We start from the raw sequence: 22,776 nt of genomic DNA, 5'->3' as shown, positions 1-22,776 counted from the left end.
TTTTAATAGTATTGTTCATAACATTTTAAATGTGATCATATTCTGATCCATTATTTATTCAAGCAAAGGTTTCAAAATACTAGAAATTAATTGAACATAACTTTTTAATTTGTTAATAATAGCACATTTTTTAAAGGCATTGGAAACATTTTAAGTCATGTTCGGTAATGGTGGATACACAGCTGCATGATTTGTAACCTTCTCTCTATTCCACCTGAAGCCTTGAACAAGCATTGAACCTACTGTGGTTCTGTCAGATCTTTTAAAAATTATTTGAATTAGAATGACCTTTATGATGATACTGTGGACTTTCAGAGCCTTGAAGATTTCAAAGCTTTACCCTTACCTGGTAGAGGTATTAAAAGAGTAATTATATTAGGCAACATTATACAATAAATGAAGAGCATACTGAGTGGGTAGTTAAAATCCTAGGTCCTCTTAATGCCTTTGTCCTAAGCGAGTTTTCTGTGTCCATGTCTGTTTCTTGACCTTACCAGTGACCATTTTCTCTTGTCTCTTAAATTCAGTCATAAGAAACCCAAGTTCTTCCAGCACTTGTTCCAGTAGGGCTCCTTGTCAGAATGGTAATGCTTCCTTGTCTTTTTACTCTTTGCTCTTTTAGATCCCGCCCACATGACCTATCCTTGAGCTCTGATATGAACAACCACTCCATCGTTACAGTGATCAGTGGGGAGGAGCACTTTGAAGATTATGGAGAAGGGAATGAGGCAGAATTGTTTTCTGATAACTTGTGTAATGGAGAATCCAGCTTTAGCAGCTCTTTTCTTTCTCCCAGGTAAAGACATGTCAGTAGTGGTGTTGTGCTTTTGTATTTCCTCAACTTTGTTGTCTTTAATCAGCTGGGATGTTTTTGCCTTTTTCGTTTTAAGGGGGGAAAAGACCCAAATGTAGAATAATTTGATCAATCTTTTGAAACATTGTTATTAACCTGAGTAAAAGTTGACAGAACTCATCCAGTTATATCTACAGATTTACATAAAATTTTAAGGCTTAAAATATAGTAATATAGCATTTTACTACCTTGAAGCAATATATGTATAAATTCCTAATCTTTAATCATATTATAACTACATACCAACTATATTATAACTATATACTTTAATCATATTATAACTATAACTATATACACTTTTGTTTTTGTCTACTGGTTTCATAAGATTCTTTGGGTTTAGTAACATTGTATGGGCTCTTCCATTCTCATTTTCTATTATTATTTCTGACCATGAACCTTATTTTTGATACTTTTAATATTCCAGGAATGACCCTTCAAAAGTTGATAATTAGTAGTCCTTAGGTAATATATGTATATCATATGTATATCATATATATATGCATATGTATTTTATAATGTAGACACAGCTGTCTTTGAAGACTTTATATATGTAACTAAAAATCACCTTTTTATTTTGGCCAAATAAGCAGTTCTAACATTTCATGTTTCAAGTCATAATCATATGTACTCCCTCTTATTAATATTTATAGTAAATCGTGTAACTTTCTAGTTGAAGAAAATGCAGTTAAATTATTTGTGATTTAATTGGTATGACCATAAGATAGTAGCATGTCCGTAAAAATTAGTTCTCCCTTCAGAATTCCGTGTTCCTTCTGTGCTTTTGGTAACAGGAGCACCTTATGCCTTAAATAAAATAAAAATTTTAAGGTAGAATTTTGAGCCATGACTGCCTAAGATTTTTCTACAATCCTGTTTGGCAGGGCAAATTTTATTCCCAGGTCCTAAAATAAACCAGGTCTAAAACCTGAAAGAAATTCAGCACTTTATATCATTTTCTATTTACTTTTCATGAAACTTCCTTGGTATTTAAAAAAATTTTCATTTGTATTGGTAGCTTTTTGTTTTTCCCTCACCTTTGGGGATTATGCCACTATCCAGTAATCCATTTCCATAGAAATATTTATGCTCTCTTGAAATGGATTCTAGAAGAGAAGAGTTAGAATTATGAGTATTGTTGTTAATTGTGATCTGTTAGAAAACTGTGTCCCTACCAAAAATTTGTAGGACTAGGAAAAAATATACAAAATGAACCTCCAGCTCACTGTTCACAAACTTGGTATTAATCTTATAGAACTCTCCTTAGCAAGTAGATAGTGGCCTTACCCTTTAAAAAGTACTTTGTATAGGCTTTTAAGTTCAGCCCTTGTATCTCAGATGTTGCTTTGCTGGTTGTATCACCAAGGGTTAAGTGATTTGCACAAAGCAAGTCAGTGGCAGAGCTGGGAGGACTTGGGATCATGAGTCAGGAAGCTCCTCCTTCAACTTGTTAGAAGTGGCAGGAACTTGACAATTGCTTTATTGCCATTCACCTTTTCTCAGTTTTATAAAAGCTTTTTTCTAGGTTTTATGACCTGAGAAGAGAAACTGCACAGTAGTAGAATACCAGGCTTAATTAAGGAATTTTAACCTAGAAGTCACACAGTAGCTAGTAAAGCCATTTCCCCCCAATGTTTAGATATTTTAACTAAGAACAAGATTTCATGTGTTTTAAAGAGAAAAACCTTTAAGTATTTTAAATTGGATATATCAAGTCATGATCATGTTAAACAAAAATAAGTGTAGGACAATGTCATGGGATAGATCATTAGTTCAGGCCATAAATGTCATAGGTTTTGTTTCTCTATTATTGACTATATAGTTGTTTCGATAGAGTCCAGTACAAAACCCTTGAGTCTTAGAATGATTAGGGACATAAACCGAAAAATTCATACATAAATCTCTTAGGTTTTTCTCTGGTTACTTTTCACATTTTTATGTAATTTTTGTCGTATTTGGGTACATAAGAAATGTTAATTCTTTGCATTTATAATGTTATTTGTAAGAAAAATGAAGCTTTTCTCACTTGGCCTTGTTAACTCATAAGTGCCAGGAAGAGAAATTTTAAGGTAATACTTGGAAACAGAAGGAATGTCAGTACCCTAAGAGAAGGAAAGAAAAATTAGCTCTAATACATAGTTTTACTAGGCCTTTGTTTTTCAAGGTACCAGAGGTGTATAAGAATTTAACAGTCTACTTTCTGTGCCTTTATGATATGAAATACTCACCTTTTTCATGAAGATATTTGTGATATAATGGGGACTTGTGACAACCCCTCCCCCTATGAATATGATGAGTATTTTCATCGCTCACTTAAGTTGTTTCTATGTATAATGATTTTAAAATGAAACCGAGTTAAGAATTTGAATGGCAAAATTAGTACAGATAAAAAAATTGCTATCATTGTGATAATTCTAATTAGTTTGGATTTTTTTAGGAATATCTGAAACAGATAAGTGTTACCTTGTTTTTTTCTGTGTTGTGTTATGTGTAGTGGTTTAGAGATCTTTCTTGAAATAATATTTTTACTTTTTACTGCTGAAATAATATTCCTGTTATCATAGTGTTGCTACAATACATTTCCTTTCAGCGAACACCAGAAATTATTCTTTTCTGCCATACTTAAGAGAAAATAACACAATGCAGTATGGTCCAGATTCCATTTCTTTCCTGTTTAATGCATGTGCATTTTAAATATTATTTTCTTGTACTGTACATTTTATGAGAGTATAAAACAATTTATAGAATTCCGTTTGGCTCATATGACCGAGAGTTCAAGCATATCCTGTAAACTGTGCTACTATTTTGATAATCTACCTCTGTTTGTTCACTCTGCTTCCTGTCCTCTTGTGTGATATTGCCTTTTTTCTGTTTAGGTATAACTTCTATGTGAAATTATATTTCAATATTAACTATCATTTATATTAAGCTGGTGGCTTCCAAAAGGTGTTGTGTTTGAAGATAGCCCAGATATACTCTATTATAGTCCTCCTTGCCCATTAACAAATGGTTATCAACATATTCTATAAAATTGAAAATTCAATTAAAATTCAACCATGGGCAATTAACGTATGATTCATAGTTTCATTTAATATAATTAAATTGGCAAAACTATCCCTTATAGACCTCTGATATTATTGATTTATACAATAACTATTGAAACAATTGTAAAGTTGATTCCAGAGGATTCATGATTAAACAGACCACCTCTATGATTAAACTCTTCTGACAGAGAGGCAATGAACTCAGAGTACAAATTGAGACATTTTTGTACATGGCCAATGTCAAGAATTTGTTTTGCTTGATTATACACGTTTGTGACAAAGGTTTTCTTTTTCTTTCTCACTGAGGGGTGGAGGGGCGGGCAGAGGGAGAAAGCAAATTTTCATTGATTGGAAAAAAAATAATTAAAAAATTAGTTGTAAAGTATTACTTGACTTCTTCAGATGATCCATTTTCGTGGTGTGAGTATTCCTTCCCTTGATGCAGATTGAAACTTTCAGTGCTTTAGCAAATAGTTTTCATTAATTGCTGTGGCCAGTCATGTAGGGATGAGCCTCCTTCTTAACTAGGCTGATCGTTGTAGAGCAGACCCACAGGCAGATGCTGAAGCCAGGTTCACAGAATCTTAGCATTGAAGGGGACTTCAGAGTCATCTAGTCTAGCCTGTACCTGAACAACAGTCTCCTGTACAACCTACCACAAAAAGGTGATCGTCCAGTTCTTGCTTTATGAGCTCCCTTGAAGGGGAAACTTACCCCCTCCCTCGGCAGCCCCTTCCACTTTTGTCTAGTTCTAACCATTTGAACTATTTGGAAGTTTTTCTTGATGTTGATCCTAATTCTGCCCCCCTTGAAACTTCCTTATTTTGCCCTCCGCGTGACAGTCCTTCACATACATAAAGACAATTGTCATGTCTCCCATGCCTTCCCTGCTAGAGACTCAAGATCCTCAGTTTCTTTAACCATTCAAAAAATATTTGCTAATGCTCATGATATGCCAGGCACTGGGCTGGGTACTGGAGGTACAGAGACAAAGCTGGAACTCTCCCTGGGCAAGTCTTTCCTTTTCGAGAGCATGACGGTATAGACCCAGTACTTCAATGTACAGTACAGTGGGATGACCAGTTCCCTTATCCTTATAATTGCCCTTCTCGTAAGGTGACATTGGCCTCTTCAGCTGCCATTTCCAGCTGTGGGTTTATGTAGTTATTATATAGAGTTTGAAGTCCACTAAATCCTGATCCTTTTCAGACCAGCTACACCTTGCCTGTCTTGTGAATATGAAGTGTGTCTAAGTTTAAAACTATAGATTTATCTCTTTAAAAAAATCTAGCCCTGTGATTTTATTGGTGTAGGGAACTTCCGGTTCAACTTGGAGTCTTGGAGAGGGGCTTGGGCACCGGGCAGATAAGTGACTTACCCATAATCACCCAACAGCGTGTGTCACAGGAGGGATTGAAACTTAGGTCCTGGTGGCTTCAAGGCCGGCTATCTATACGTTGTATCACTGTAGCTATTTCCCTCTACCCCATACACACACATATCCATCCCTCCTTACATGCATGTGTATGTGTATGTGTTTATATGGCAGTTGTGTTGTAGTGGATATATGTGATGGATTGGGAACTGGAAAACCTGAGTTTGAATCCTGGCCCAGCCGCTTAATAGCTGTGAGACCTTGCCTATGTCATTTAACTTCGCTGCCTCAGTTTTCTCATCCGTTAAATGGGAATGGTACTCTAGAGTCAGAGGACTTGGGCTGAAGTCCCACCCTGGCCAAGTCACTTAACACCACTGGGCCTCAGTTTCCTCATCTGTTAATTGAGAGGTAGGATCAAACTCAATGGCCTCTAGTATCCCCATCAGCTCTATACGTATGGTCTGAGGCTGTATTCTTAGTATGTCACAGGATTTTTGTGAGGAGCAAATGAAATAATGTCTCTAAAGTGGTTTCATCTATTGTAAAGTCCTTTATAAATGTCAGCTGCTATTTTATGTGTGTGCTCCTATATGTTATATAATCTTTTACCAAAGTCCTGCACTGATGACTCATCATGGCATGGAGGTAGCTCTGGATTCTTAGTCCATACCGACAGAGTGTACTAGCTCAGGCAGAGGTTACCAAGCTGGCCAGCTGAAAGCCTGTGTATGCCCGTTACCCAAGGACCAGGCAAGTAAGTTTAGAGTCTTTCCAGAAGATTCGACTACAGAAATTCATGAAGGTAGTTTGCTAAGTCTACTAAAGGCATTGAGGGTCATGTTATGCATCAGCATAGGGAATACTGGCATTGGTGAAATGATGGATCTTTTGAAGTAGAGATGTATGGGCATACATATATATGGATATATATGCATATGTTTGTATATATATACACATATACATATGTCTATATACATGTATATACACATCCATTTCCCCATTACATTGAGGGCAGGGACCGTATTTGCCTTTGTTTGTATCCCTTTGTATCAGTTAGCACAGTGCCTGGCACATAGTAGATGCTTAATAAATATTTATTGATATATCATTCTCCAGGGTTATTTCTTCATCCTGAAGCTGCAGGTGTTGGCCTGCCTTTTTTTTGTCCAATATATACCATGAAGAATAACTAGGCCTATTAAAGATACTAGACTGCAAAACTGAAGTGGGATATAGTATCTACCTTTTTATTTCTTTTCATGTCTTTTAAAAATAAAGTTAGAGAACTGCAGAATGTTTTATTTTAAACAACTTATGAAAATTAGACAAAAGATACTTTTGATAAATTCCTTTTTTGCTTATTAAACCAGGTTACATATCACATTCCTATAATAATGTTGCCTCTTCCCTCCAAAAAAGTAATTGCTTAAGAAAACATAGGCTAAATATAATTCCAACTGAGAAAAATGAACATTTGCCATGATTTTTATATGACACACAAGTGTTTTGTATACTTGCTCCATTGTTCGTCTTCAGACACAAACTTATGAAAGCCACAGCTATAAAACTATACTTGTCCAAGCTCTTCTCCTAAACTGACACTTCTGATCTCTCTAGTACCAACCCACTTGCTGCCAAACTGCACAGCATTCTCACTGATGAGGCGTTTGAATTTTACTGTAGCCAGTGTCACAAACAAATCAACCGCCTTGAGGATCTTTCTGCTCGCCTGAATGATCTTGAAATGAATAGGTAATTGGTTCAGTGAGTGGCATGGTATTTTGTTTCTTGGAGAAAAGGATATGTACATTGTCTGTTATTTAGTTACTCGACTTGGCATTTTCTCATCTTAGTCTGTTAAATTGATCAAAATGTGAACCATGGTGGCCTCACTGTACCTTAGGATGCACCTTGTGACTCCTTGTTCATGAACACCTGAATTCCTGAGCTTCCAATTAAAGAGAAGAGTATAACTGGTGATGGGAATCTTCCCTTTAGACCTGACGCAACACCTTTGCATGTTGTTGGTTCTGTGTTTAGTGAATTCATCCTTTCTTCATTATACTTTGCATGATGCAGTCTAAGAGTAATTTTTTTCCCAGTTACTGGGGATAACAATTGTTACTGGACTGTCCTACTGAGGTAAATCCAACATAGGCAGATCTGGACTTGCCAAGTAGATAAATTAGGAAGCTATTTCATTTATTTGAACTGTTTCATGCTTCACATTACAAAAAGACTTATTTTTCCATATAGGATTCATTTAAATAACATACAACATAATTATAAACCTAATTCATTTAACTGCTTTGCAAACCTTAATGCACTATATAAATGCTGGCTATCATTATTATTATTATTATTATTTGCAAAAATTTGGTTTACATGAAATTCTAGGGAATATCCTTATGTAAAATAAGATATCTGTACTCAAAATTAGATCTTGTTTTGAATAGATTTTACTAAGACTGCCTTTGGCTTTAGTTAGTTACCATAAAAATTCAGCTTTGTTTTTTAACTTCTATGTTTAAAAGAAAAAATCTGAGTTTCAGCAGCAAATCAGTGGTACCAGATTCAACTTTTTTTCCTTTCATTTATGAATATCTGTTTTCTTCTCTCATTTCTGACCCCTGACTCTAGTTCAAATCAAAACCTCCCCAGTATTAACACCTCCAAGTTAGATTTCTCTAGACCTTTTCCTTTTACAGACACTTCTCAACTTTTAAAAAAAACTTGTTTGTAGTTAATATTTTAGATTTAGATTTTTGTATGCAAGAACATTTCTGCTAATGATGCTAAATATTCTTCGGGCATGGTCAATCCATGTACCCTGAGCCTTAAATGAAGGTAAATTCGTGCTAATTTCAAAAATGTTAGAAGTCATTCATAGTGCTTTCTTAAATATATATTTTTTTTCTTTTTTGCTTTCTTAGAAATCACTCCCAATTTCTATCTTATATACTTTTGTTGTTGTTGTTGTGTTTGTTAGGCAAAGGTGAAATCACTTGTTGATCTTCAGTTGCAATTAAACTGATATAGTTAAATTTAGACCACATCACACACTAGCACTTTGTCCGAGTTCTAATTATAGACTACCTATAAATTTCTCCTGATTATTTATAGCCCTTGGCCTTTATCTGTAGTGTCTAAGGATTTTTTTTAAGTTAAAGTCTTAACTCTGATATTACGATTTATACAGCAAGAGACATGAAGACAAGATAATAGGGGTGGTAATAGTATGGATATTTAAGTTCACCTTGGTATTTTTACCAGTCATTTGTAGAAATAGTAGTTCTGTTGTGGGGAGAGAAACAGATGAGGCTGAGGGAGGATTGAGGTAATAGGTTACATAATGAGCACTGGCTGAGGAATCAGGAGACCTGGATTCCAGTTCCACCTCTGGCAGGTACTTGCTGTGTAACCTGAGGCAAGATCCTTTTCTGCCTTAGGATTTGTTCACCACATTTCTCTTTGTATATCCTACCTAATGTCATTCATTGCGTAGATCGGAAAAAATGATAATGGGTAATATAGCATTACCAAAAATGGTTAATTCCATAGCTGACCTAAGTGGGTAGAACTGGGATTTTAATGAGTACATTCAGGGACCATGGCAGATAACGCTGTCTCCTTTTGGAAACAATTATACCAAAGGGTAGGCAGGGAAAATTGGAGTTAGGCCTAGGTAGGAGGACAGTTTGGTAGGCCAAGGGAGGGGAGCTAGAGGTGAGAACTGAGCCACCATAACTGAGTATAGCATAAAGAATAACAGATTTGGAGGATCTAGGTTAGAATTTTGGTTCTGCCAATTATTCATTTCTGTGAATTTGGGCAAGTAACTTAATCAATCTAGGTCTCAATTTCTTAATTTCTAAATGAGCTGTAAGTGACTTCTGAGTTCCCTTCCAAGCTCCAAATCTATGATCTTCTGTTGCCAGGTTTAGGCTGTTGTCCCAAAGATGCAGCATCAGTGTTAGGAAGGTTGTAGTGGAAATTATCTATAATATTTTAATAGCATTATTGATGTAACATTATTTGGGGTGTGCCTGGCTTATATAGGCCACAGGAGTAGTAGATAGGTGAGTGTTTTGCATGGACAAAAGGATTTGAAATTGATGAAAACCTGAGGCATGAAGAATAGGAATCTGATCCATTGGACATAGGTACCAAGTAAAGAAATAAAAGGCAAAAGAGAACATGAACCTTACTCCAGTGTTGTTCATAAAATAATATTACATTTATTTAATACTTTGAGGTTCGCAGAATGCGTTACATACTTTATCTCATTTGACTCTTACAAGAACCCTATGTTGTTATTAAGTGTTCCTGTTATTCCCATTTTATAGATAAGGAGTTCTTCGAAACCTGAAGTCCACTGTGCCCTCGTAACATGGCCTAGTTAGTCATGCCATGACTGTAATGAATTGACTTAGCAGAAAAAAGGAAGTGCACCCAAAAAATCAAGAAAATAGAAGTTGGAAGAGTTGGCTTGAGGACAAAATTAACCATTGTTTTAGTCATCATATGTATTAAGTTTCTACTGTGTGCAGACCACTATGCTAGATGCTATTTAGTAATTTCTAATCTAGATATGTCAGCCGTCTTTGAAAGTATATATGAAAGCAGTCTTAATTTACATCTCATTCTTTAGAGTTTGAAGTTGAAATCCATGCTATACTATGCATAACTAAAAAAATTGTATAAATTTTTCTCACCACATTTGGAATAAAACTGTACTAGAGCCTTATCTCTCTCAAGATGATCACCATTATAACATTTGTTTACAAGTATATAATACTCAGTTATTTACACAGAGCTTTGATAAACTCTCTGGAGGATAGAAACAGAGAATAATACATAGCTTTATAAGAAGTAAATTGGGTTAATTTAATATAATTTGGTTTACAAATTAATCTTACTTAGCTTGCATTAGAACTCTTTTCAACCACATCTTCCCCTAGGCAAAGCAGTGTTTCAATTCATGGGAATAGGTTAATGATTTTCTCATAACAAAATCTTAGGAAATAATACATTTTGCCAGTGAACACATAGCCACGATTAAAGACATTGCTAATAATTAGATCCTAATTTCCTAGGAAGAAAGGAACCTTAAAAAAAAAACAAACCTCTGTCTCCTTAGTACCTAACATAGTGCATTGCATATAGAGTAGATGCTTAATAAAAGCTTGAATGAAACAAATGATTGTCCTAGGCTGGAATTCCATCTCAATGAATTTTGTGAAGAAGAAAAAGTATGATTTAGTTTAGCTCTGTTGTAGAATATTCAGGATCTATTCTAACACTTATTGTAAATTCAAAAAATAAGCACAAAGCCCCTTTATCTTATTGGCATTTTCCAGATATATTTTATTTCACTGAGATTTTAAAAGTGATATACTTGGGGTTGCAGACTCAAATAATAAAGACTTTTAATGGGATAGCAACCAGTTTACTGAAGTGTAATGGTTAGTAAATTACACTTGAATTTTTGATGATGTTATATTTGGGGAGTCTAGCTGATGAGCAGAAGAAGGGTAGAAAGGCAGGCTGGTAGAAAAGTTGTTATATAAAGTTTTTTTAAAAAAAAGGCATATAAGTAAATTCCCTGCATTAATTTTACTCCTGGAGCTTTATAAATGACACAGATCAGTTATGTCTTAAATAATTAAGCCAAAGAATGATGTGGGATTGTATGTGGGTCTTTTTGCTCGTGTAAATGAATTTCAGGAGAGCTAACTTCTTAATATATCAGTAATCATGATTTCATCTTTCTAGTTGTTAGAGATAACAGACTTTTCACACATACTATCAATAATAAGAAATTATCAAAAAATTACTAGACTTAGAGTAAGTATTGTTCATCGTTAAAGCATTCAGTAGAATATTAGTAGTTAAATGGCAAAAGATGAGTTTAGAAGGGAAGAAGCACCAGCCTCTGGGAAAGGTAAGTTGTAAAATGTTGGCAGTTTATTTCTTTTTAAAGAGAGGGAAAAAAAACACTGTCTAACAAAATAATTTGGTTTAAGTAGATGGGTAATGGTTTTTAGTAGATGATTAACTGTTCTAATGGTAAGATTATGTTACTATGTTTCCTATATACCAAGTAGCAAAAATGAATAGCAATTAGAAAACCACCATAGAGTTATCCCAAGTGATTGTGAAGAAACAATGGTGAAGTTACACTAAAATAAAATTCTTCTGAATTGGTAATTATTTGAGGCGTAACACTCCAGTCATGGTTCACTTTTTTGTTTTTATGACTGTGTGTTATCCATTCTGATTACCTGCTTTCCCACAACCAGAATATTTGGAAGACTTTCCTTCAAGCTAAGCACCTTTTGAATATTCTGTCAGGTGAATTAGTACAGCCAGTAGACTGAATTATCCTAACTTGGTCTCGTTATTGCTATTTTGGGTAAAGATCTATTTCAGAACTAAAATAAGCCAGCCATTAATGCTTGTGATAACCACAGAAATCTCAGGGAATTTATTAAAGTCTTTTTTGTGCTTATTTGTAAGAGGGGGCCTAACATAGGACTGTGCATGGATACTGTCATTGAAAAACTGAGTAATGCATGCTTGTGTTTACACCATTTGGTAAGGATGTACCCCCATTCCTATATCTCTCTAGTTTGAATTTCCTGTTTCCTTTTGCTTTTCTCTGTCAGTTTTCCTGACTCTGTTTTCCTGTTGTTTTTGTTCATTGCACAGCCCAAATAAACGACTCTCCAGTAAGAAGGTAGCAAGGTAAGCAAATACTTTATTATCCGTTTTTAAAGAAATGTTATGCTAAAACTCATTGTTGTTTAAAGTGCATGATTTCTCCTTTTAAAGAAATATTTTCATTCCTCACCCCTGACCACCAGAAAACTGAAGAGGACTTTAAAAATTTCAGTTTCGTTTGGGAAAACTTTTAAAAGATATTTCTAAGTACTGCAAAGTTAGACTTGAATTCATCTAGTTATGTGTGCATACTCATTTGTGTTATAGGATTTGGTTGCATTGGAAAACTTACTTGCAAAACATTTTCTCCAGTAAAGTGGTAGCAAAAATATTTACTCCCAATTTCCTTAGAATTTAACACAATGGTCTAAAGAATTGGAACTGGAGGTTTGCTACCTGTATACTAAGAGCTATAGAAAATAGAATTGAAGTCTTGATAATAGAATGATGTGTCATTCCATTTTTAGTTCATATTAATCTCAGGATCATCTGCCTCTCCAGGACTGCTTTCTTCAATGCCGCAAGGGCTATCTCTGTCTTACCCCCAAGTTTTTTTCTTGGGTCCTGTAAAAAACCTCAGTAAAAAGACTTAGCCAGTTTAGAATGTGGTTTTGTGGTGTTTCTTTTTTACTTTGACCATCTGCCATGATCTATTATGTTTGATTTAATTTTACTTCATAAAGAGCAATAAGATTTACATAGATTTCTCCTTACCATAAGTGTACAGCAGGGACAACTGATTTTTTAAAATTATGGTACTCTATCATTGTTTAATTGGGGCTATATATCATATTTTAATTTGAAAATTAATATCATTAAGTTTTTTTAAGATTAGGCAGCACCTCTCTAATAACTGGAGATACCCTGGAGTTAAGCTTAGTTATCACTAACATAGAGGCAAATAATCAGTAGATTTTCATTTTGAGAGTAATTTCATTTAGATGTCAGCATTCCCTCAGTGTTCCCTAAGACAGATAGTTGGTTTAGAGTTGATTATTCATAAGATATCAAACCATTTGTTTTATTTAAATCAGTTAATGGAATGACACTAAACACCTAAATTCTTACTTTTAAAAAGGATTTTTGAAGTGAAGGAAACTTTCAGTTATCTGTGGACATAAGAGACAAGAATAGTAGAAAGAACTGATATTTGAAGATTATCTGAAAACCATATTTTGGCCATATCTTCAATTTCTTTTATTTCCCTATTACTCCCTACCAATCACTCCTTTTTACCTGAATTGTCCACAAATAGTAAAATTGAAAAGAGGTGATAGTCATTTAAGTTTTATCCTCTACCTACCCTGTGGAAAAAATGTTAGTGAACAAGTAAAAATATGGTTAGCAGAAAGGAGAAATAACCAGGGCTTAGATGATCCATAGATTGATTAATCTATGCAGAAACTAACCCTTAGTACATGATGGAGCTGGAATTCAGTCAGGTCCTGTGGTCCAAGTTCAACATTCTTTCCAGTGTACCACACTGCCTCCTAGTTGTAGATGAAGAAGAAATAAATAATAAATAAAATAATAGATAAATAAATAGAAATAGAAATAGATAAATTCAGTGAATAAAAGACCATATATCATGCATCAAAGACCAGAGGTATATTTTTACTTCAGTAATATTAACTTTTTCAAAAGAAAAATTGTTTGATGTAATTTTCGGTATAACAACTATAAATTTAAGCTTCTTTTTCCTTTGTTCCTCTGGTCCCTAGGGACCAAACACAAATTGGTTTAAAAAAAAAACCACCAAGTTTTTGTAAACTTGATAAACACCTTTATCCAAGTAAATCCTAAAGAAAAAAAAAAACCAATTCAAGAGTAGCTATGGACATACGTTCCTAATCTGTACTCATCCTGGTAGGTCAGGTCCCATCTTTCCCCTCAGAGTCTAGAGGCAGCTCTGTGGGGTTGGGGGGCATTATTTTTCTAAAGCTATAGCATAGAAGCCCCAGACAGTGTGCTTTCCTCCATTATTACTTAATATCAGTCAAGCATAATTAATTCATTTTTAGAAAAGGATGTTTTGCCAAGGTAGTATGGTATGAACTCTTGGTCTAAACCCCTCATCCTCCGCCAAGTCTGTGACCCACTCTCTCACTAGTATATATAGGGTCCAGGATAAAGTGAATTTAAACTAGAGAGCACATGTGGCAAAGAGCAAAGGGGTAACTCAGATCCTAGAAGTTCTTTCGCTGGCATCCTCAAGGTGTTCCCCTTAGCTATAGAGTACCATTTTTACGTGGGGTCCTTCAAGAGCCTTGAATCTGCCTTTCTTTATTGAGTCCAGTCTGTCATTGCTATCAGCTGCTGTTGTCCCAGGGAAACTGCTAGAATGACAGTGAAAAAGCCCCAAGTCCCCTGACCCTCCAAAGTTCACATGCTAGTCCCCTGGTCAAGGGAGGGGGAGGAGAACAAGGATAAGATGTTTCTTCCTCCATCTTGCTAACAGATTCCTTCTTGTGCTTGGTCAGAGGTTTCTACCACTAAGCTACTAGACACTTGAATCCCTTGGGTTCAGACTTCCAAGAGAATGCTCAACAAATAGAAATACACTTCTGTGCAACATCATTCTAGTTTATCCAGTGACTTTTAAGGATATTTGAATTGATCAAGGACTTTTTTGCATTGATACCTATGATTCAGTCAAGTAAGGTATCAGGACAGACATGTTGTTGGTGACTTTAAATTGGATGAGGTAATAGTTGAGGTTGACTCCCTTTCACAAGGAAACTTCTCAAAAATTAACATGGTTGTAGCGTGACTTATGGTAATGTTAAGCTTTAGAATTGGAAGGACCCTTAGAGATCACATAGGCCAACTTTGTTTTTGAATAAGGAAACTAAGACTTACTCTGGGGAAGTGACTTGCCCAAGTTAACAAGCTAGTAAGCATTGGAACTAAAATGCAAACCCCGGACCTTTAACCCACATCAGTTCAGTAAACATTTAACCCTTAGCCAGCAGGCTGAATTGTTGCTATATAATGACTCTTTCAAAAGATAGAGTGCCTGCTATAAGAAACATTCTATTTAAGACCTCCTGGTCTTAAACCTTTGGCTCTCTGTATATCAGCTTTCTTTTAGAGGCTGGATATTCTGTGACATGCGTTTACTTTTTGTGGGCCAGAATTATTATGATCATTCATCATAGTTCTTGTTGATTGGGATGATTATTATTCTTTTTTTAAAAGCAGCTTAGAGTCCACATGAAAATAATAACTTAAAGCTAACTTTTAAGGATCAGATTAATGATGTAGCTTTTAAGAAAAAAAATGGCAAAACTAAGTTAATTTTCTCTTCTAGCTAGGTGCATATAAAATTTTTTTCTGGCTTTTTTATTTGGGATCTTTATGAAAAATCAAATTTAGAAAATCAGTGGGCTATACAAATTACCAGAGCAAATAATATTTGCAGCTCTTTTAAGTAGTCATACTATGTCCTATTTAAGAAATATAGTAACATTTTTAGATACTTGACGTATTTCAGGCAAATGGGAGTCTCTCAAAACAACCCAAGAAAGTGGGGCCTTTATTACTTTAGCAAGTTTTCACTGGTAATCCATTCTCCTCATCCACCATCGTGCTAAGTGGAATTGAAAAGAAAGGTAAGGAGGGAATTCTAGAAAGATGGCAGAGTAGGTCAGAAAATTCTAAGTTCTCAAGATTTTCTCCTACAAGAGTTAAAATAGCACCTTAGAGTGAACGAAGTATGGGTAGAGACAAAGAAGCATAGGGGCATGACCAGAATCTTCCTGGGACAATTTGAGAAGATCCGAAGAAAAATCCCAGGATGAGGTTTGGTCCCTGCAAGGAGTAAACACCTTCAGGCTAGTTCTGTTTTAACTAGTGGCAAGCTGCTTAAATAGCTAGTGGCAACCTCTGGGGTTAGTTGGTTTGAGAGGCTGCCTCAGCCCCAGCCACAGGAACTTCTCACCCCAGGACAGTGAGGGGAGTCGGGCCTTTGAGCCCAGGAAGATTGAGGGAACCTCTGCTGGAGAGGAACGCCAGACCCACCTGTGCTCCAAAGAGCAGTGGGGTGAGAACGAACCAGCACACACCCGGTGAGTGCATAAGCAGTGGGGCAGAAAGCCCCTGGCTGTGGGCCCTTACAGGAGGTTGGACTTTTGGCTTTGGTTTCAGGGTAAAGGGGAGAGCTGAAGATCTGGGGCAAGAGGCACCATTTCCCATACCCCAGGGCTAGAGGTGATTACAAAAATCAAGTTATTAACACACAAAAAAAATGCACAGGCAAAGGAGAAAGAATCCAACCATAGAAACTATTATGGGCATAGAGATGACTGGGGTTCATATTGAAGGAGGATATTGAAGTAAGGAAACCCCCAAAGAGTAACGTCAAATGGTCACCTGCCCAAAAAGAATTTATAGAAGATCTTAAAAAGGACTTTAAAAATCAAATGACAGAGATGGAGGAAAAACTAAAAAAAAAAATAATTAATTCAATAAAAACAAGAAGGTTATGAAAGGAAGGTCAACCAGTTAGAAAAGGAGATCCAGAATCTCAAGGAGGAAAATGACACCTTGAAAATTAGAATTGGGCAAAGTGAAGCCATTGAAATTATAAGATATCAAGAAATAATCAAACAAAACATGAATAATGAAAAAATAGAAGAGAAAGTGAAACATAAGAGAAACAACAGATTTGGAGAATAGATCAAAAAGAGAAAATAAAACAGTCAGACTAACTGAAAGTTATGATCAAAAAAAGGATTTTGATACAATAATACAAGAAATAATTTTTTAAATTGTCCTGAAGCATTAGAACAAGGCAGGGAAGTAGAAACAGAAAAAAAAATCCATTGAATACCACTTAAAAGAGATCCTATGAGGAAAACTCATAGGAATATCACAATCAAATTCTGAAACCCCCAGCTCAAGGATAAAATATTAAAAGCATCTAGATTAAAACAGTTTAAATATGATGGTGCCACAATTAGAATTACACAAGACTTAGCAGCAGAGACATTAAAGGACCACAGGTCCTTCATATATCGAAGAGCAAAAGACCTGGGGCTCTGGCTGGAAATATCATACCCTGCAAATTTAAGTATTATCTTGAATGAAAAAAATGGACATTTGATAAACTCTCAGACTTTAAAGACTTTGCTAAAAAAAAAAAATCCTGAACTTAATAGAAGATTCAACATACAAGAACCAAGAAAAACATAAGGTGCATACCAAAGACTGATTATAAAGGATTGATAAGGACAGACTGTTTTTTTTTAGCTTTTTTATAATGTAAAATGTAAAACTTGTGTCTGACATTCTTATTAATAAATGGCAAGCTCATAAAAAAGAGGAGGGTAAACCTGACTGTGATATGAATTTGAAAGCAAAACCATTTAGAAACAGCTAAAAAGAGTAACTATTTTATACAAAAGAGGTGCAAGAAGAAGAAAGGATACAGAAGATTTAGATGGGGAAGAAGGGCTGGTAGTTTTGGTAACCTATTTTCATCGGGTATGAGTTTGAGGGAACAATACATATATATTTAGAAGAGTACAAAAGTCTTCTAAATTCAGAAGAAATAAAATGGTAGGAGTATAGTGACAGGGGAGAGGACAAGGGAGGGATTTTTAGAGGGGAGAATGAGGGAATAGGTAAAGGGGGGGGTATAGAAGGGTGTTTAGATTTATAGGAATGGGAGGATAGGGGAGGGATCCTCGGAGGGGAATAGGCATGTAATAGAAGAGCGAGGTAGTCGGCTGAAGTAAAGTAGAGGAATCAGGAGGGATAGGAAACAAGAGATATGCACAAATATAAAAACAAAGATCAGGAGTAGAGTATGTTGGGAAAGCATATGTCTGTGTATGTATGTGTATGTATGTATGTGTGTGTGTGTACGTATACAGCTGTAGAAAAACATATCTAAACTTTATTATAGCCTTCAGGGGCAGGGTGGAGGAGGGGAAAAAAGAACAAAGTTAAAAAGTGCACAGCAGAGAACAAAAGAAAACACAAGGAAGCAAAGAAAAGATGGACAATTCCCAACACAAGGTGTATTGTTTATCATATAGGCTTTCTTGAAATGAAAATCTATTGTTGAATATTTTGAATCCTCTCACATTCTGCTATGCACACAACGTGCTTTTTTTTCTTTCTTACTTTGTATTTAAGTTTCAATATTTAAGTTTATGATATGTTTTGTTCCTTTTCTCTATTCTGTATTTGTGTTCTGACCCTTGAGTTTAAAATAAAATTGAAAAAAATGTAAGTCCGTTCAGCTGTTTTCTAGGGTTGATTTTGTAGGTTCTTCTGTTCACAGATCCTGCTGTGAACACTTTTATACATTTCTTGTTGTTAGTAACAGAATCTATGTCCAGTGATTGGGAACTGGCTGAACATATGAATGTGGTAGAATACTATAGCAATTTAAGGAATGATGCATATGTAGCATTCATTCAAGTCTTGAGTGAAGTGATGCAGAGTGAAAAAAAGGAAGAGACAAAAGAACAATATCGATTACTACAACAAAGAAAAAAGATATCTTTGAGAAGCCATAAAACTTGGGTCAAATGTAAGAGTGGTGGTTCCATGTTATCAAAGTTATAGGCACATATCTTTCCTTTCTATGAATATTTTCCTTAATTATTTTGGGGGAATATACTTTAAGGAGATTTTGGAGGGTGTTAGGAAATGTCTGTGTCCAAAAAAAATAATAAATTAAAATAGAAATGTAAGACACAATCTGTGTATTCTAAGAGCTTTGCTTTCTAATGGAGGACAGCTGGCACAAAAACATGGAGATGGGAAGTGAGATTGAAGGTTATGTGTGAGTAACAGCAAAGTCACGTAGTAAATATCAGAGACAGGCTTTGAATCTAGCTTCTCTGAATCTAAGTGTTCTTTTTATTGTACCACATTACTTCTTAATCAGAATTTTTTTTAAATAACAACCTCATACTGAAACTGAGTTAGCTTTGCCTTATATACTAAAACATCTACCTGTTTGGTTTAGCTCCTCAAAATTAAAAATCCCACAGCCAAACATTTCCCTTCATGACAGAAAACTTCCATGACCAGGCTCTTCCCCAAGTGTCTCTTCCAAGACAGTGAAAAATAGTGAAACTTTCCTGTTGTGGTGGAGTAAAAACTCCTCTGTGGAAGGAAAGAGACAGCTTGCTGAACTCTAAATTAAACCTCATCAGAATTGTTTATCTTTGTCTTCATAATTTCTATAGACTTTGGGACCTTTTGAAAACTGCTCTCCCCAAATCTAGGATGCATGGCAAACAATACCCGCTTTCTTCTTTTCTATTGCATGTTCTAAGATGGAGTAGTCACTCATTCCCCATATTTCTAAGGATGTGTGATATATGACCTAACTGTGGCCCCTGAGGAAATGATCTGCTGGAAGTTACGTAGAGTAGTAACAGAGTTGGGATTCCAGTGCTTTCCCCATCTATGACACTGGCTCTTACGTTACATGGTCATTTCTTCGTGCAAGTAGGACTTTTTAGAGTTGGTAACCTCCCTCTGGCATCCCTACTGAGGCATAAATATCACTTATCAAATAGGCAACTTGACAAATATGTTAAGGATAAATTTAAATGATAAGGTTGTGTACAAAGTGCCATTAGATTAAATTAATATTTTACTAGTCCGAGAAGTAAGAGGAGAATATTTCATAACAGAAGATGCATGTTATTTTTTATTACACCTGAGCACAAAGTTCTTTTATCCCACCAACCTGATAGAACAAGTTGGAGGAATAAGAACTTGATATTCCAAAGGTTGTTGGAAAGGTTGTAGAAAATGATATGTTAGTGAGAAAGTTCATTTTCTCTTTCATACAAAAAGAGTTTAGCACTAAGGAAATGTTCCATCTCTGGATAAACTGTATAAATTCTGGAAATTAACCCCTACCTGACTTCTCCTCTATTTACTCATAATAATTAGGAAATTCTAATGCTTAAGAAACTTTTTACTAAACTAGGTTCTACATTTTCCATCTTTCTAATGAACAAGTATTTTCTTTGGTTTGTTTTGTTTTTTTCTCCTTATAGACATCTCCATCAAACTGGGAACCTGACTGTAGAGGCTATGGAGGAAACTTCTCAGGATCTTATGGACTGTACAGATGAGGACATTGCCGACAAGGTAATTACTCTACCTGGACATTTGTTTTCATCAGAAGACCAGCACCTGAGAGAAATCTGGAGTAAAACTTGAAATATATGTTCATGTAAATTGCCTTTTGTAACAAGCATGTTCTACTATCTCATAATTGAAGGCTTAAATACTTAATTGTAGTGAAGCACTGAGACTTTATTCTCAGTTTATCTGTCTCCTTCTGTGCATTTAGTCCTTACAGACAGGTATTTACTGAATAGCAAGAAAGTATAAGGAGGTATAGGGAATGATAGGAGCAGCTAGGTGGCTAGAGTCATGAAGACCTGAATTCAAATAGAACCTCAGACCTTCCTAGCTGTGTGACTGGGCAAATCATTTAACCTCTATTTGCTTCAGTTCGTCATCTGTAAAATGGGAACATACCAGAGAAGGAAAGAGCAAACCACTCCAGTATCTTGGCCAAGAAAAAACCCCACAGACTTGGTCATGAAGAGTGGGATGCGACTGAACAAATAGGGGATGATGCTTCAAATGGTGCACTCACAACCCAAATTATCTTTGGGCATGCTGTTTCTGTGCTTGCTGTGCATGACTCGGCTTGAATATCTTCCTTCAAAGCCTTGTGGAGTTCTTGTCTTTTTCATCAAGCACCCAGCTCTTCTGTGGTAGGAGCAAGGGGGAGCTCAGTGGCAGGAGGAGGGAGCAGATTGGGGCAGCCTGAAGGCGAGGCATCTATGGAGAGGTAGAGCCTAGAGAGGGCTTGACTCCAGGAAGTGAGGCTGAGTTACAGTGTCACTCACTGTCGATGTGACCTTGGACAAGTCATTGAATTTCTTTAGGGTTGGACTAGATGTTATGAGATCTTTTCTAGCTCTGAATGTCTAATACTACAAGCAGATTGACTCTTTATCAGGAGACTTCAGGCTAAGAGACCTTCTCCCCACCATGGAGTCCTTGGTCTCTGAGACAAAAGGAGGGGAAAATGGAGAGCTTTTCCAGATGATTCAAGTCCTACCTAATTATTAGCTGGGCAAATCACCTAGCATCTCTGAGCCTTGCTTTCTTTATGTGTAAAATGAGAATACTAATAGCATCTATCTCACAGGGTTGTTGTGAAGATCCATTGAGATAGTATGTGTAATGTACTTTGCCAGCCTTAAATTACTATATATAAATGTGAGCTATTTTTGTCATGTTCACTGTTTGGTTTGAAACCCTAAGCAAACTAAAGCTTGAAGTAGGTGGTTTATCTTTGGTATCACTCAACACCCTTGCATGTGCACACACCTGTACACACACACACACACACACACACCAACCACCACCATCTCCCAGGATCCCAGTACCTTCTAGTTGTTTTCTCTTTGCTTAGAGCTTGCTACTCCTCTGCTTCAATCAAATGTGCCTTCCACTAGTGTCTTCTTCTCCAAAACTATCTATGCCTCCCCTCAAAATGTCCATTTTTAAGTATACTGACCATAACTATTAAAAGGAAGCATGATACAATGGAAGGAACATTGGCTTTGTTAGAGCTGGAAAGTATTCCCAAGTTCATTTAGTCCACAGGTATTATGCTCAGGCTGAGGAGATTACTTCTCTTTGAGTTGGACACTTCTCATCTAGTCCAGACCTTTAATTTTTTAATAAAGTGAAATTCAAAGTCATGAAGTGACTTGCTCAAGATTGTACAGCTGGTTAACAACAGAGCCAGTGCTAGAACCAGGGCTCCTCATTCCCTGTTTAGTTTCCTTTACACCACCACACTGCTGTCTCCTACAATACAGTGCTGTCTTTAAAGGTAGTTATTAATATGTGGTTTAGTACTTTTTTTAATTTTTAACACTATAGAGTATCAGCATATAGTTCTGATTTTGCATATTATGTTTTTAAAAATTAAGCTTAGATAAAATGATATTACTCCAACATTTTCTGTATTTCACAAACCTTAAGTGGATTTTTTTTTCTATTCCTATTTATACAACCTTATTTTAAATCAAGTAACTTATAATGGTGTATCAGTAAGGCAGAATTCATGACTTCAAAGATAACCATGAATATGCCTGAATGGTCCAGAATCTCAGGATATAAGGAATTCTCTAAGTAGAAGGCAGAGGAGTTAAAGCATTTATTGAAACTCAAAAGTAGTAGACCCACAGACCAGTGTCCTCAGTTCGACATCCTGGCAAGAACCTTCCAAGACCAGTATGCCCATCTCACAATAGTGCCCAGGAGGCCACAGAAAAACATTATGGCAGCAAGCCAAGCCACACTGGTGCTTCCCCCCCAATGCCAAGGCCCTCCAGCAAGAAGACCCCTCAGTGGCCTCAAGCCCCTGCTCAGCACTCTCCAGTCTCCACAGGGGTCAGTCCTGCCTTTTTGTAGCGCCTGCCGCTGCTTTTGCTGCTTCTGCCAAAATGTCCAAGCTGTGTTCCAGCTAGCTGACTGCTTCCTCTCTCCTTCAGCTCTTAACTGCTCCGTCCAACTGCCTCACCAACTAACTGCCTCTTAGCTCTGCTCCAACTGCTCAGCAAGCTCCTCCCACCACAGGCTTCCATTGGCTCCAGTTGTAGCCACTCCCCCCCAGGACCCTGAGAGCCCCACCCCTGAAGCCCACTCAAATGGGCGGGGAAGATCTTCCCATTCACTGACTGCCTTTACAAATGGCTAATGAAATTCCTCTTCAT

The 22,776-nt window shown here is 36.2% G+C and overlaps 1 protein-coding gene across 3 annotated transcripts in view; it reads left to right on the top strand.

Annotated features, from left to right (window-relative positions):
• The window catches only part of RAB11FIP3 (RAB11 family interacting protein 3), a 158,468-nt gene that overhangs the window by 108,075 nt on the left and 27,617 nt on the right, over positions 1–22,776 (top strand). The window contains exons 5-8 of one of the 3 annotated variants that reach the window (XM_036738395.1): positions 623–796; positions 6,890–7,024; positions 11,984–12,019; positions 20,026–20,119. In XM_036738395.1, the coding sequence (XP_036594290.1) occupies positions 623–796; positions 6,890–7,024; positions 11,984–12,019; positions 20,026–20,119 (439 nt within the window). The remainder of the gene's footprint in view (positions 1–622; positions 797–6,889; positions 7,025–11,983; positions 12,020–20,025; positions 20,120–22,776) is intronic. The other 2 variants (XM_036738397.1, XM_036738398.1) reach the window with 2 other exon arrangements.

This window comes from Trichosurus vulpecula, chromosome 9, assembly GCF_011100635.1.
Source record: "Trichosurus vulpecula isolate mTriVul1 chromosome 9, mTriVul1.pri, whole genome shotgun sequence".
NCBI lineage: Eukaryota > Metazoa > Chordata > Mammalia > Diprotodontia > Phalangeridae > Trichosurus > Trichosurus vulpecula.
This window is presented reverse-complemented; position numbering and strand designations above follow the sequence as displayed.